The sequence below is a fragment of the Motacilla alba genome, chromosome 6 (assembly GCF_015832195.1).
Source record: "Motacilla alba alba isolate MOTALB_02 chromosome 6, Motacilla_alba_V1.0_pri, whole genome shotgun sequence".
NCBI classification, from domain to species: domain Eukaryota; kingdom Metazoa; phylum Chordata; class Aves; order Passeriformes; family Motacillidae; genus Motacilla; species Motacilla alba.
Window position 1 is genome coordinate 21,916,732 of NC_052021.1, and position 15,007 is coordinate 21,931,738.

A 15,007-nucleotide genomic window follows, 5' to 3' on the forward strand; every position below is an offset into this window, starting at 1 on the left:
GCTGTGCCGGCACCGCAGCGCCCGCCCGCCGCCCCGGGACTGCAGCGGGGAGCCGGCACGGCACGGCACGGCACCGCACTGCACGGCACTGCACGGCGCGGCGGCACACGTGGGCCGGGGGGCGGGCGGCCGCCGCGCCACGTGCGACCGGGAGCCGGGCTGCGGCGCCCCGGCGGGAGGGGCCGGCGGAGCGGGGCCGCCAAGCGGGACGCTTCGCAGGGGACCGAGGAGTTCGCCCACCCGCCCCGAGCGGGAGCATCCCCCGGCGGGCGGCACCGCGCGCCCTCTCCGCAGCTGGTGAGATGCTGGCGGATCCACGCCGAGCGCGCTGGCGGTGTTACGGGGCAGCCCCCTGCCCCGGCAGCCAGCGTGGGCTGCGGGCCCGAGCAGCGAGCTCTGTCCCCGCCACCCGCGGCCGCGCTGGCTCCCGGTGCCATCCCAGGTACACTGCCTGTGGCTGCGGGGGCTGCGCCTCCCCTGCGCTGCGCGGTCGGGGTTCGCTGAGGGGCTTCTGCCCGCAGTCTCTGGAGCTGGAATTTGCATTCAGCCTCCCTCTGTTTTCTGTCAAGGTCCTACTCTTCAGCTTTTCAGTTCAAATTAGTTTCCCTTCTTCCCGTGGGAGGGGTTTGATTTTTTTTGTTTGTTTGGGTTTTTTTTAAGGGGGGGGTGGGTAGTCGTTAGATTTGCAGTCTTTCTAGGAAACAAATGTACCACATTGTAGCTACATTTATTCTCGTGTCTAGACCTGATGGGGAATGTTGCTAGGGTTTATCAGCTTTAGAAGTATGTGCTCAAGAATGCACTTAGGGACTCAAACTTTTGTGTGTCTTCCCTGGACCAACATTCATGATAAACTTGAAAGGAGGCTGGGGAACTGGAAAGCACTTGCTTACAACTGCAACAGGCTCAGTAGTGGCAAAGCAATAAGCTAGAAAATGTCAGGGAGGCAAAGGAAGTGCCCGAAAAATTCAGATTATTCACTCATTATTGCTACCATGAAAATAGGTCACTTTCTGTGTCAGTATGTCAGCAGGCAGACAGGCATGAAAAGCTACCAGGGGGATCTGTGCTCCTTTCTGTGCTACAAGAGACTCTTCTCTCTCTCTCTGGGGGAGGCAGCTATTTTGTTGTTTTTGTTTTTGTTTTTTTTTTTTCCCAAATGTGATGAATTCACTGGGTGTTCACAGGGGCTGTGTGCTGCTTCACAAGCTCTTGCTGATAGTCCACTTTCTAACTCCCCTGTAGTACCACTGGGGAGATATTACCTGGTGCTCTACCTGAGCATGACTGATGAAGGAGCCGCGTGGTAACCTACTTGTGCAGACCTGGCCCCAGGTTATGCTGCCTGAGGGACAGATCTCACAAGCTGCCCTAAGCAGTGCCCAGAGTGACTCGGGACCAGCACAGCCTACTTCTGCCATCCTGCCTGCAAGGTGGGGGATGAGCACATGGCTGCTCCTTCTTAATAGGACCTTGTGGGAACGACTGTCTGAGATCATCCCATATTTTAGCAATGGCAGGCTGTCATCAGCCCTGAATTTCTCACAGACTTCTTGGTGCTGAGAATGTTGTAAAGACGGAATATTGTAAAGGGTTTTGTCCATCACTGCCATTGTGTTGTGTATTGCCGTTTGGTAACTGTGCACCCATGCCAGTAGTTACTTGTGTTTATTAATTTGCGAGTTAGATTCCTGAAAGGTTTTCTAGTGATAAATTTCTCAGTATAGGAACTGAAGACTGTGAATTACAGACGTGCTTTTTTTTAGTTAATTAAGTATTTGGAAGGTATTCTTGTCCATAGTACCCTTGTCACTAGAAATCCCTGGACAGCAGTTTGGAAACCACTGGTCTAGCCTGGAATATGTGGGAAGAAAAACATGGCAGTGCAGGAGAAGGAACCACAAGGTGGCAATCTCTCGCTGCACTTCAAATAAAATAAAGATCTGGCCAAAAAAAAAAAAAAAAATCGTGGACAGTAACTGTGTAAAGCTGCAGAGGTGGTTAGTCACATCTTGTACTTTCCAGAGTCACAGCAACGTTTGTTTTGATGCTGGATTTTCTCTTCCGAAGGCTTTTCCCTTTTCAGTATGAAAATCTCAGTCTTGAGGAGCTGGATCTGTAGGCTGCTCTTTGCTGGCTTTTCCATCCTTTGCCCCCAAATAGGCAGCAGATGTTGCTTGTTAGCTTGCTAACTACCGGTGCTGCTTGCGTGCCTGCAGGCAGAGCTACTGTGTGCTTGGAGAGAAAGTTTCCTCCCGCACTGGAGGCACTGTCTGGTGCAGGGCACTGCTCACCTCATGTTATACTCGTGTACAATATAATGGCTGCACTGACATGCCTCAATGGGAACAAAATCACCTGGATGTTAGGACAAGGCAGTGACCTGCAGGTTGAGAGTGTGTTTGGTCTTGAGGGGGCTGCAAAGCCATAGTGGCAGTGGCTCCACTCAGAAAAAGATGTGGCTGGAGGGTGCAGAAACTCAGAAGGGAAATAATGCTCAGTTTAAGGTAGAGCCTCTCTGGTCCTGCAGTATCAAACACCATCTGCTGCTATGAGCTCCATCTCGATCAGGACATAGTTGTGTTCTTGCCAGATGTTAGCTTACATGTGCTACATGTAAAAGTAAACTGGTGTGAAAGCTTTGGTCAGATGTGCTTTCAGTAGGATTTGCCCTGCGTAAGTGACGACGTGCTAGGCAGCCTCTTGCTGAGAGGATGCACTCCAGAAGTTGCAGGTGTGTGGTTGGAGTGTGTTCAATGAGTCAAGATAGGAAATATCTTCCAAAGCTCCAAATAGGACAAAACAAACTCAGCTTTAGCACATGCTCAATTGATTGAGTCTTTGGCAAAGTATGACATGAATTTGCAATGTTCTCACTGAGGCCTGTCCTGGCTGTATCCTGCCGGCTGACTCCTTCAGCAGGCACAGCATAGCCGTCTCTCTTCTCTTATGCTGAATCCTACTTCTTTTACCTGTTCTTCCCAAACTCTTCAGTTAGGAATGACAACCTGATTCCCACTCACCAGCGCTGTTCAGGTTCTGCTTTACACTGTGTCTGCCACCCTCTTGTGCCACAGCCTGCAATATCCACAAACCTGCCAGCAGTGACTTCTCCAGTCACCACTGTCCTCTTCCAGCTCTGGCTGTTCAGGTCCAGACAGGACCTGGAGGAAATGGGAAGCACGGACATGGGGAGTTTCCTAAACTCTTTTTACATCACCTTAAGGTCTGAAATCGGACTCCGGGAGGCTGTGGGTTGCAATTCACTTCCTTCCTGCTTGATGGGAGCCCAGGGGCTCTGCTGTCCGCTGGTCCTTTAGAAAAGGGCCAGGAGCCACCAGAGACTCCTAGTGGGGATAGAAATGTTAGCAATCCAAATCATGATGGGAAACAGAAGGAGTAAAAAAAAAAAAAAACAACAAATTTCTCCCCAGAAAGCGGGAGGAAATCTAGCAAGGACAAGGCTGGCTTCTCTGGAACATATGTGCAATCTGATTGTCACTAATGCCCTGTAGCCAGCTTAGAGAAGATACTTTCCCTAAGTAAGTGAAATAAACACTGTGATGTGGGATATATGATAACTTCAGAAGCAGAAGGAATAAGACCCCAGGCAAGAGAGCTTCAAACAATGTCTTTTTTTTTCCCTCTCCTTTTTCCATCTTTAAGTCTGTGGTGTTCAATTAACCTCTTTCTCTATCCTGGCCATGATGGCTGCAGCTTTGCAAGGCTTTACCCTGCCTTCTGGATGATGATGTGTTAAGCACTTGGTTTGTGATAACCAGTTTTCTCCTGAAATGATACCAAAAGTCTGCTGTTTTGATTTAAACTGTTTTCCAAGCATTTTGGTAAGTAACAAAAGACAGTCCATTCCAAGACAATCTAGCTTGAGGAAGCCATGAAATTTAATTCATCTTTGCAACTTAAATATATAATCAGTGACATATGGTAATAGTAAATACAGGGGGGGAAATGTCATTGTTTCGGTCACATTTCTGCATTCAGTCAAAACCTAATAGTTGTAACATCAAACTGTATTTTCCATTGAACAGGAAATAAAGCATCATTTTTTCAAAGGAAATAGACATGCAATTGCATGCCTATTATATTGCTTATATAGCTTTATTTTTAGCTTTCCCAACTGTTGCTGTTCTAAAGGACCAACAGAAGGGGAACTGCGGAGGGAGAAGATACAAGGCAATACCCAGTTGCCCATGGTAGAAAGGACAAGGATGTCTGTGCTGTGAATAAATGCACCTTCCCTACAGGCCAATAAGGTTCTGTGCCTGGGTTAGGGACTCTGCACCTCACCCCTCACTTCTGCTGACATGCCAGCCCTTAAGCAATGCTGAGGTGATGATGACTTCTTGTAAAGGCTCTGGAATTTATGCAGAAAGAGCATTGCTTTTTCTGGGCAATGGAAGCAGAGTATTTGGTTTAAAGTCCATCTGGCATCAGCCCGAGACTCCTCCCTCCATGAGTACAGGTCACTGATGTACTGCTGGCCTTTCCCCCTCATTCAGTGGTGCTCTCTTCTGAGCCTCTGAATTTTGTGGTTCCTCATGGGCATTTAACTTTATTTCTGCTTCATCCATTTGTCTGCTTTTCAGGCATGACCCATAGTTTTCTCCTCTTACTCTCTAGCCTTGAGTTTCTTGTGTTGCTTCTGATTTCTCTAATGCACACCAACAGTTTGCAGCTTTGACACAGCTGATTTGTCCTGTCTTTGTCTGTAGCAGGGCCATGCTCAGATGTTTGACAGAGAGCTTTTTTGCCCTACGCAAATAAATACAGCAGGCAGGGGTTTACAATTTTATCATTACCTGAAATATTCCAATTCTTTTCTGTCTCTCTCACCCCAGCAGCTTCTCTGATTTGAGAGCATTTTGGCTGCTGTTCCTTCCCCTGAGCTCCATCTCCTCGTTGATTTCTGCACACAGTTCCTTCCTCTTTTTCATAATTGACTCGTTTGCTCCTCCAGTCTTGCACTTCATCCATCTTCTTACTTCCCCTCTCTGATCTAATTCTCATGTCCGCTTCCTCCATTTTTGCTGCTGGAATGTAAAGCATCCCTCCAGAAAAATAGAAGGTCTCTGTCAACTTTTACCATCCCCCTCATATTCCCTCTTCCTTCACCTCTATCATCTCCCCCAGATGGTGGGACAAATACTCGCTCACATTCATTCTCAGGCTTGTAAAATTGGCATATTCACTTCTCTTTCTTTTTCACGTGATGATGTGAAACAGGAATAATTCTACACATTTCTCTGCTGCTCAGAGCTGGGCTAAATCTGAAGAAAAAGGTTTCCAAGGCTGTTGTGGTCTTCAGGGCACTGCAGAGCTCCAGTCTCACTGTTGTCTTCTCACTCTGTGTGTCTTTGACTGTGACAAATTGCTGCGGTGTTTGCTGCTTCTCAAGATGTGAAAGACAAAAGTGAAATCAGACCAGGCCATTGATGAGTACAGAAAAGTTAATGGAGCCAAAGAGCATTCTCTGTCCAAGGGCATTGTTGTACACTGAAATGTTCTCAGTCATTATGTGGATTTTTTTTCTGCTTGCTGAAGATGCCCTGGGCAAAGAGGATTTCTGTGTGCTGAGATGGCACCTGGTTTGAGCCCCAGCGCAATTCCTGCAGCTTTATGGAAATTGTGCATCTCAGTCTTTCAAGGACTTCCGAAGTCCTGCTGGGACTTCAGCACTTTGGGATTTCACAAGTTCTCTCTATGGACAAATCTGCAGGACCAGGGTACCCTGGGGCTTGTAAGAGAATTTTTGAGACCATGCATCAGAAGTCAGATAAAGTAAAACAATAAGGCAGATGAGGGAAACAATAAATGCTGTTTATTCCAACAGAGTACATGGTATCTAACTTCTCGCAGAACTGGAAATTAAGTAACAAAAACTGAAAAAAAAAAAAACAACCTAAAAATTATCATTGATTGGTAGCTGCCTAAAACTCTCTTTCATCCTCCCCATTTCATTCTGTGGTGTTCCACCCAGGGAGAGCCCTCACTCACAACCTCACAACCTTTATGGCACCAGGGCTTTTTGCCTTTTTGCCCCTGTCCCGTCCCCCCCCCCCCCTTTTTTTTTTTTACAGGTTTCTTCATTATGCAGTTAGTGAGTACAGAATGACTCTCAAAGAAATGTGCTCTATTTTCCTATGGCTAGATTTGGAAATACCAGTTAGTGTTCCTTTCACACTGGCAAAAACGCAAAGACAACATTGCCAACTGTGCTTTTCCTGCCCAGGCCGCTGGTTTTGATGGATGCCTTGCCTTTGGCATGTATGGAGGGAGGAAGCTCTCTCAGTAGGCTTGCTGTCCTCCTGCTGTGCCTGAGCTCCCTAACCAGCCGGTCCTTCTAGCTCAGACAGAGGTATTTGCTTTTTACACAACTTCCCAGATCGCCTACATTAAAGAGCAATATGTGGATGCTGTATTAAATCAAGCAACTGTCCTCTGTCTGTTTGATCAGGTTAGACATGATACATAAACAGGCTAGAAAGTGGTTTCAGCGGTGGAGCTCAGGCTGTGACACCCACCTTGAGGCACTGGCAGTTCTAGGAGGTTGCATTCCAGACGTTAAGGCTCTTGTGGTGAAAATGATGGACACCGCGTTGCAGAAAGAGCAGAAAGCTCAGTAAAAAGAATCTGTCATGCAATTGCATGCTCTGATGATCACAGCTTTACCACATTCACTGGCCTTGCTCTTCTAAGAAACTGTCATACCATGCTACAGGGCAGAAGCTTAAGAGCTTGAAAAGAAAGTGTACTTTTGTGAAGTATGGATAACACTCTTAATTTTCACTTGCTGAATTTTCTCCTTGCTGGCTTCTTTTAGAGCATCCATAACTCAGATTTACTTGACAGCACTAAAGAAACAGACATGGTTGATATCTTGGGAATCAAAGACATGATGATTTTTTTTTTTAAGGGCTGTCTAGCCTGTTTTATCCTTCCCAGCCTAATGGAGGTTTGTTTGGTACAGGACATCCTCTGATGATAATAACTTTCATCATTTATGAGCAAAGTTTATTCTTTAGTGAACTAAAAATGTTCCTCCTAAGGAGATTTCCCCCATTTTCTTTTGGGCCAATTTGTATTGCCTGAGATCTGAGTTTAGATTTCCGTTGTGCTTTCTTGTTCTTCTCTTCCTTTTTTTTTTTTCTTTTTTTTTTTCATCTGAAGAGGTTTCCTCTGCTGAAAACCTTCAACTGCTCAGACCATTTACAAGAAGCACTTTCACAGTCAGTAGCTCTACAAAAGAGAGGAAAAATCGAAGTGACTACCTATAATAATGAAGTTAAATGCAGTTTTAAGTGTTTGTGAACTGCAACTGACTGAAAGGGTGCCAAATATTTTGCAAATATATACAAAAAGACAGGCCCCTGCTCTAATCAGCTTGTAAATTAAAAGAAAAGTACATTGGCAAGAGCAAAAGAGATGATATGACATGCTTTAAATAGTTTATAGGGAGCTGGAGAATTGTTGTTTATTTGGTGATGTTGGGAAAATATTTAATGTGCTTTGGTTAAGCTCTTTATAGAAATGCTTCTCCTCCCCCAGTTTTCTTTTCCAATGACTGTTTTGGAGATTAAAACCAGCAAGTTTAAAGTAGATGGAAAACGGAGAAACCTATTTCGAAATTGACAAAACCGCGAGTAAATCTTTATAGATACTTTTTATGTGAGTCAGGCTTTCTAAAGTAATTATCGTAATATAAGAAAGGCTCATCGCTTCTCCGCCCCTGCGGACGGCCAGCCAGGGTCGCAGCTGGTGTGAATTGAGATACCGCCTATCTGGTGTGCCTGGCCGGGGAGGAGGTGGCCCTGGCCACTCTTTTTGGATGCCGGGGCCGTCCCCGAGCAGCGCCGGGCGGCAGCGGCGGCTCCCGGGACTCGCGGCTCCCGGGGCTCCCCGCACCTCCGCTGCTGCCCCCGCGCTCGCAGACTACCAAGGAATGTCTAGCGTTTCAATGTTTTCTATTGCAAGCCTACGATTGCAATGTTTTCTATTGCAAGCCTACGATTTATTGAAAAGCAGGCCAACAAACAAAAAAAAGCCCGAACCACTACATTTTTAGATTTAACTGGCAGCTGCTGGGGTCAGATGCAGAGTGGGGTGCAATTGCATTTCCGAGGGCACAGGACTGGGGCAAGCTCCCGGTGTTGGTTTGGAAAGCTCAGATAGGTAAATGAATATTTCCTTTAAGTCGTCTTCCCAGAATCTGGAAGGTGACTCGGGCGTTTGGGAGGTTTTTTGCCTCTTTCCCTGCCGTTTAATGTTGTTGGTGATATCTCCGCAGATAAGTGACTTCAGTGCATCCGGAGTTTGCGTTCAAAGCAGAGACTAATTGTGGGGAACTTTTCAGAATAAACAATTTCTCTTTCGAAGTAATGTGTTTGTAAGGAAAAAATATATAAAAAGGAGATTAAAGTGGCTAATTTGTTTAGGTTTTGTTTGTGGTTTTTTTCCCCCTTTTACTACAGAACACTCTGGAATTTCGTTTGAAATAGAACCATCCTTGGAGGGAGGCACGATACAAAATTTCGGCCTGCAATCACAACAAATACCCCTGAAGCCTTGCTCTCGTCTTCTGAAAGCATAGAAGAAATTATTAAAAAATAACGAGATAATTTTGAAACTCGTGTTCCTCATTTGGAGGTCACCCAAAAAAACTGCACAGCTTCTGAAACGGAGGCTCTAGGTCCTGGGTCAGTTTTAAGCGCTATTGCAAACCTCTGCAGAAGAGTTTGCAGCCGAACACAAATTTCCAGGCTTAAATTGCCTTCTTCCTGTGCCGGGATGCCAGGGCTTTGCACAGCTGAAATTGCACAGCTCTTTTCCCCGGATCCTCTTTCTTATTCCAGCGCCCAGAGCCCGCTGCCCCGGGCACCCTTTGCTGCTCCGGGTCAGCCTGCGCTGCGCTCGGCAGCCTCTTCCCAGGCGCTGCCTGAGCCCTGCTCCCGTCTCCGCTTTGGCGGGATGGTTTCACGGCAGATCCTAGTTCGTGTGCTCCCTGCTCACCCCTAGCAGAGCCAGAGGTATGTTTCATCCTTCCCCACGCGTTAGCACAGCGGCTCCGTACCGCCGCAGCCCCTGCCCGAGCGAGCCGGGACTGGCAGGGGTGGCTGCCCCTCTTGTCTTGAGGCGTTTCAAGGGCAGAGAGACAGGGGGACTGGAGATTTCCACCGGAGACAGAGCTCTCCGCGGGCTTCACCAGGCCCAGGCCGAGCGCTTCCCCTGTCTGCGGGGCTCCGCCGAGCGCGCCGAGCTCCGGGACTGCCCCCGGCTCCCCGGGGCCGCTGCCGCCGCCCCTCGGGCCCTGACTGGGGCGGTCGGGGCGCGCAAGTAGCTCCGCACGGACACCGGGAGAAGCTGGAGAGGGTTCCCAGGGGCGGGCAGCCCTGCCGGCGCAGCGGGCTGCCCGTGCGCTCGGAGTGGCCCCGATCCGGCCGCCCGGGCCGCTCGTACCCGACCCGCCGGCTTCCCCGAGGGCGGCTGGCGGGTCCCCGGTGCTCGCCACTCTTGCGGCGAGATTTATGCCTCGATGCCGAAGCCGCGCTGCTGCCCGCAGCCCCGGCACGCCCCGCCCGCGGCGCGGAGGGTGTCCGCAGGTGGGTGCCGGCTGCCCCGCCGCGCCGGGCCCCTCACCAGCAGATGGTGCTGCGGCCGCCCTATCCCCGGGGCTGCGGGGCCCCGACGGACCGCACCTGGCCCGGCTCAGCCCTCCCGCCGCCCGCTCTCCGTCGCCGAGCCGGCAGCGGCACCGGGGCCCCGCGTCCCGCATGGCGACGCGGGAACTGGGGCGGGCCACGGCGGCCGAGGACCCAGGTACGGGCGCGCTACGTGTCCCGGAGGCAGCAGACTGCTTGAGGGAGTTCGGGGATTGCCCGGGCAGCGGCTGCTGACGAAGAGGATGTCCGATTCGGATGGACATTCCTTGAGGCTCCCGGGATTGCCGGCAGCCGCCGCCGATCCCCGGCGCGGTGCCACGACCTAGCGCCCAGAGCTGGCAAGCGCAGCCTCCTGCACTTCTGCAGCGCGCCGAGCCCGGTCCGTCCTGCCCCGGTCCGTCCTGGAGGCAGCGACGGAGGGCTGGCCGCGGCACGGGGGTCCTCGTCGGTGCCATCACACCGTGATGTCCTTTCCGCCCCCGATGCGGACCCACCAGGCACTGCAGCTGCCGCCCCTCTTCTTTCCCTGCCGCTGGTCGGACACCGATGGGCTCGGAGGCAGGCGGGAAAAGGTGACCGGCGGCTCGATTCCCCGTGCCCCGGTTCCCCGCGGTGCCCGATGGCCTTCGTTCGAGGAGCGGCCCGGCGCTTCGGACAGGGCGCACCGAGCGCGCAGCGCCCGGGCTCCGGGGTGCTGGCGGCCCCAGCCCGCTGCGCCCGTCGGGTCCCGCGGAGCCTCCAGCGCTCAGCCCCGAGGGCCTCGCCCAACGTGGCGGGTCCCGGTGCAGTTGGGAGGTAACTCTTCCCTCAGGTAGTGCTTGGGTTTTTTTCCGGGGTGATTCCCACCCGCCACCCCCCCTCCCCAACCAGGGCCGTCCTCGCTGGCTTACCGTCTCTGTCGTTCCTGCAGCCGGCGACTATCTCGGACCGTGCTGGCCGGTCCCCGTCCCGAGCTCTCCGGTGTCTCGGTGTCCCGACTCCGTCCCGGTTTTGCGTGCTGCGGGAGCCGAAAACGTCTGCCGGAGCCGGAGCAAAGAGAAAGCTCGGGGCTGGCGGGGCTGCGGCAGGGCGGCGGGCCCCGAGCCGAGGGGGTTAAACCAGGAGCCTCCCCTTACCTTCAAAAAGTTAAAAATGTCTGGAGCCTGCATCTCTTAAAGGGGCGGTGCTGGCTGCAAGGAGTCTTGGCACCGGCTGCGAGAAAGGCTGGTCAGGGGCGTGAGTTCCCCTCCACCAACACCAAAACATTGCAAAAAAAGGCAGAGCGCCCCATACTTTAGATAAGGACAATTAGCCACCAGCGAGCCCCTGCAGACAGCGAGTTAATTAGGGGTTTCCTGCTCTCCGGCATGCCCTGTCCCAGCTCCTGCCCCCCAGGGCTCTTAGCCCTGATGGCACCTGGGCTGGCCCTCATGGCCACCTTCTCGCTGCCTTCCCAGGCTGGGGACAGGAGAGCACTGCCGGTGGAGAAACCTCCAGGTGTGAAGGGAAGAACTCTCATTCTCCTTGATGTCAACACCAAGAGCCCTGTCAGGATAATCAGTGAGAATTTCCTCTCCCTGCAGCTGGACCCCTCCATCATTCATGATGGCTGGCTCGATTTCTTAAGGTAAGGCAGGAGCCCCCCGGCGCCCTCCCCACGCCGCCCGCGGGGCGCCCCGGCGGCCCCGCCGCCCAGCCCTGCCGGGCTCCGCGCTGCTGGCGGCGCTTGTTGTGACGGAGGGAGCGAGGCCATGGTTTCCATTAAGATGCACATGTTTGCAATGGAGAAAGCATTTCGGAGACTTATCAGTTATGACTGCAAAAATGTCGTGCTCCCCTCGCTCCAGCAACCGCTCCTCTGCAAAAAGCACAACACGGGGCCGAGGCAGCACAGGGGGAAAAAAAAAAATCAAAATTGAACAAAAAAACAGCAGCAGGAATGGGGCCGCCTGCCGAGCCGAGCCGAGCCTTCCCCGGGTCCCGACGGGCAGAGAGCGGGTGTCGGCCAGGTCTTCTGAGCCCTCCGCTCCCCGGACTTCCAGCCGTGCGCGGGGGGCAGAGCCGGGCTGCAGCTGCGCTGGGTTCCACCGGCGGTGCGGAGCGGCCGCGGCCTGGAGGCGCTGGGACGGCCAGAAAGCCTTCTCCCTGCTGGGTAAGTCGGGGAGGGAGAGCGGGTCTCCTCCGCACGCCCGCTCCGAGGGTCCTTTCGGCAGCCGGGGAAGGAGCGGGGCGAGGATGCGGGAAGGCGCGAGAGAAGCGGAGCCGGGACGGCTCCCGCTTTCCTCCCCTCCCCGCTCCTCTCCCCTCCCCGGCGGCTCGGCCCGCGGCGCGGTCCCGCGTGGCGCTGAGCGCCTCTGCCTCCTGGACGCCGCTGCACTTGTCCGGAGGGCGCCGGCAGGACGGGGGGAGCCGGGCCCGCCGGCCTCCGGGCCGCCACCGGCGGGCGGGGCGGCTCCCGCTCCAGGGCCCGCCGCTCGGCCCGCGCGGAGCCCGCAGCCGCTGGCACCGCGTCGCGCTGCCCCGGGCGGGGCACCGGCGGGTCCCCGAGCCCCGTGGTCCCCGGTCGCTGGCGGTGTTGGGGAAGCGAGGGCCGGGCCCGCGGCTTCCTCAGCCCTCTCTCTGCTCTCCCCAGCTCCCGGCGGCTGGTGACCCTGGCGCGGGGCCTGGCCCCCGCCTTCCTGCGCTTCGCGGGCAAGAGGACGGACTTTTTGCAGTTCCACAACGTGAAGAACCCGGCCAAGAGCCGCGGCGGGCCCGGCCCCGACTACTACCTCAAGAACTACGAGGACGGTGAGCCCCGGGGCCGGGGCGGGGGCGGGCGCTGCAGCGGGGGGCTGCGGGAGCCGGGCGGTCCCGCTCCGCCTGCCCCGCTCTCCCCGCGCCCGGCGGGGCCGTGTCGCGCCCGGGCACCGGGCGGGGGAGAATTCTCGTTCCCTTTCTTTCCCGAGAGAGGGGAGCCGAGGAGCTCGGCGGAGCCCGCTCCCCCCGTTGCCGGGGGATTCGGGGTGTGTCGGCCCCCGGGAACAAAAGACCAGCACTGGGGAGCGGCACTTTTCGTATTCCCTCGCTCCGCTGCGTCCTCCGTCTTCCTTTGCCCCCGAGCCCCGGGCAGGCAGCGCCGGCCGCAGAGGAGACTTTGCCGCGGCTCCGGGCGGGGCCGGGCATCGGAGCCCCGGGATGCCCCGTCCCGCGCTTCTCTCCGCCGCGGCTCCCGGGAGCCCTGCCTTTCCTCGCGGACCTCGCCGTTGTGCGCTTTTCTGTGCCCGCCGCAGCCCCCTGGGCTCCCCTCTGTCCCTTCGGGTCGGTGACCATCGGTCCCCGCGTGCTGGTGCCCGGTCGGAGCTGCTCCCCCTCCGAACCGCTCGGCCATCCGCGCTCTTTCCGAAGTCACCGCCTGGCCCCCGCCTTTCCGCTGCTCCCCTCTTCCCCGTCTGCCCTTCTCCCCATCGGACCTCAGTACACAAAAGGCTTTCGCCCTTCGCGGCCCATAATTCACACAAAGAACCTGAGCAGAAAATGTAGGGCCATATCTCTGTCCTAAGGCATTTCTTTTAAGAAGCAAAATCCCATGTCCACAGGCAAGAATTTATTGATTTTTCTCTCTTGCTTAGTTTCTTTTTTTTTTTTTAAAGAAACAAGCTGTTTTTTTTTTTTTTCTTACTCAACGACTTACAAAAATTAGCTTAAGATTTTTCCATACGTAATTTTGAAGGCCAATTAATGCCAGACAGATCCCACTGGGCAGGTCTGTGGAACAGAGGAAATTTTGCAGAGATCTAGTCAGCAGCAGTCCTGAATGGAAAAAGCAGATGCATTTGCCAGTTTTCTGATGGCTCTCACTCCTGCTGTTTCCCTACATAACATCTCTGAGATGAATGTCCTTCTATTCCCACACGCAGGCAGGTGGGTAAGTTTTGGTGCTCCATCTTTCACTTGCTCTCCTAGCTGGGACAATCCCGATGTTATTCCTTGTTTTTCTTCTTGTAACAAACCTCAGTCGAAGGGTTTGTTGTACGCTTTGCCTGCTGAGATGCACTTCAGGAAAAAATGCTGACCAAACTTTGCCACAGACACCTTGTGTAGTAGAAATTAAGTGTCATGCATAAAATTGTGGATGGGACTCATACAGAACAATTGTAAGAATAAATTTTCCCACCTTCCATATTTCAACAACTTGCAGGAGAGAACTTACACTTACTTATTGAATGTCTTCACAACAGCTTTCGTGTTAAGGAAGGACTGAAATGTTTTGGCTTTTTTTTTTCAGTCTTCCTCATGGCAATAAAATTGAAATGTAGCAGCCTTCAAAATGAAGCTTTTCATAGAAGTTGTAACCACAGGTCTTAACTTTTCATCACTTAAATATGGAACAGGACCATTGTGAATGTGGGTGAAGGAAGGGGAAGACACATGTGGTGTGTATCAAGCATTGGTGTAAATCAGAAAGGTGTGGTACAAGGGATTTCCTGCCTGGAAGCAAAGCTCTCGTATTTGTTCTTAAGATCTGTGCGCAAACTCCAGGGTCAGGGAGTTTCACCCTATTTGGATAAAGGCTAGAGTTGCCAGTAGCTCACATCCTTTTGTGCTGAGGCTGCGCTAAGTACTGCACTAGAGGGATCCAGTTCTCCAAAATGAAATCCTGATGCCAGCACAGCTCTTTGCCCTGCTGTCCTGGGTATGAGCAGCCTCCTCCTCCATTTGGAGCCCTGCTTCCATTTTTGTTCCCTCATCTGTGGCTCACCCAGGACCTGCTTGGAATCAGGACGTGCAGTTTGCTCTTGCTGCTCAGGAATTACAGCTTCAACAGACAGCACAGAACAGCAATGGCAATCAGCACCTGAGCCTGGGGGAAGCCAACAAGAATCCTGCTAGGTACCTTTCCTTCTCCCCAAGCTATCTGGGGTGGTTGAAGTAGTTTTCCATGTTCATGGGCTTTTATATGTCCAGTACCTATTTTCTGAAATTTCTTATAGTGGCATGGGAGTGGGGAAGATACTGGGGGGCTTGATGAGTTAAAAAAGTCAGAAAATATTTAACAGAGAAATCGGTGAATTTTAAAGTCTTATGCAGTACCCTAGTGATTTTTAGGGATGTGATAAGTGACTGTTTGGCTGTTTTCTGCTTTGAGTGTTTGTCTTTTTGCCACTTCTGCCTGTGGTTGCACACAGACTCCAGGCCTGTGCCCACAGAGTCTGGGCTCTCTTTGCAGCCCCCACGGGTGCTCCCATGCCTTGTGTTCTCCTGTGGCCTGTGCACAGAGGGGGACGGAAGAGCACCTCTGTTCCTCTAGGCTGCAGCAACTCACAGAGTGCAGGACTGAGAGGTGAAGGGCACGTGTGCAGGATTGCTCA

At 53.0% G+C, this 15,007-nt stretch overlaps 3 protein-coding genes across 10 annotated transcripts in view; 1 reads left to right on the forward strand and 2 right to left on the reverse strand.

Annotated features, from left to right (window-relative positions):
• Positions 1–10,926, reverse strand: part of CNNM1 (cyclin and CBS domain divalent metal cation transport mediator 1) — a 31,314-nt gene extending 20,388 nt beyond the window's left edge. The window contains 3 exon segments of the mRNA XM_038141168.1: positions 2–2,786; positions 10,568–10,674; positions 10,793–10,926. Coding sequence (XP_037997096.1) covers positions 2–259 — 258 coding nt within the window. The 5' untranslated portion in view covers positions 260–2,786; positions 10,568–10,674; positions 10,793–10,926.
• LOC119702700 (collagen alpha-1(I) chain-like) lies at positions 2,794–10,509 on the reverse strand. Of its 2 annotated transcripts, none has more exons than XM_038141181.1 (2): positions 6,543–10,509; positions 2,794–5,755 (listed from the first exon to the last, which is right to left on the reverse strand). In XM_038141181.1, exon 1 carries the CDS (start codon positions 10,130–10,132, stop codon positions 8,780–8,782), a length of 1,353 nt encoding a protein of 450 aa, XP_037997109.1. In that variant the 5' UTR covers positions 10,133–10,509; the 3' UTR covers positions 2,794–5,755; positions 6,543–8,779. The 2 variants fall into 2 exon arrangements, with proteins under 2 accessions (XP_037997109.1, XP_037997108.1); XM_038141180.1 differs by having other exon boundaries at positions 2,794–5,900.
• Positions 10,927–10,996: 70 nt separating the features above from the next.
• HPSE2 (heparanase 2 (inactive)) overlaps positions 10,997–15,007 on the forward strand; it is a 106,315-nt gene continuing 102,304 nt past the window's right edge. For 3 of the 7 annotated variants that reach the window (XR_005257420.1, XM_038141170.1, XM_038141173.1), the window contains exon 1: positions 11,145–12,446. Coding sequence is in view for 6 of the 7 variants with exons in the window: in XM_038141170.1 (XP_037997098.1) it covers positions 11,596–12,446 (851 nt within the window). In the remaining variant the exon portion in view is untranslated. Of the gene's footprint in view, positions 12,447–15,007 lie in introns of all 7 variants that reach the window. The other 4 variants (XM_038141169.1, XM_038141172.1, XM_038141171.1 and 1 more) reach the window with 4 other exon arrangements.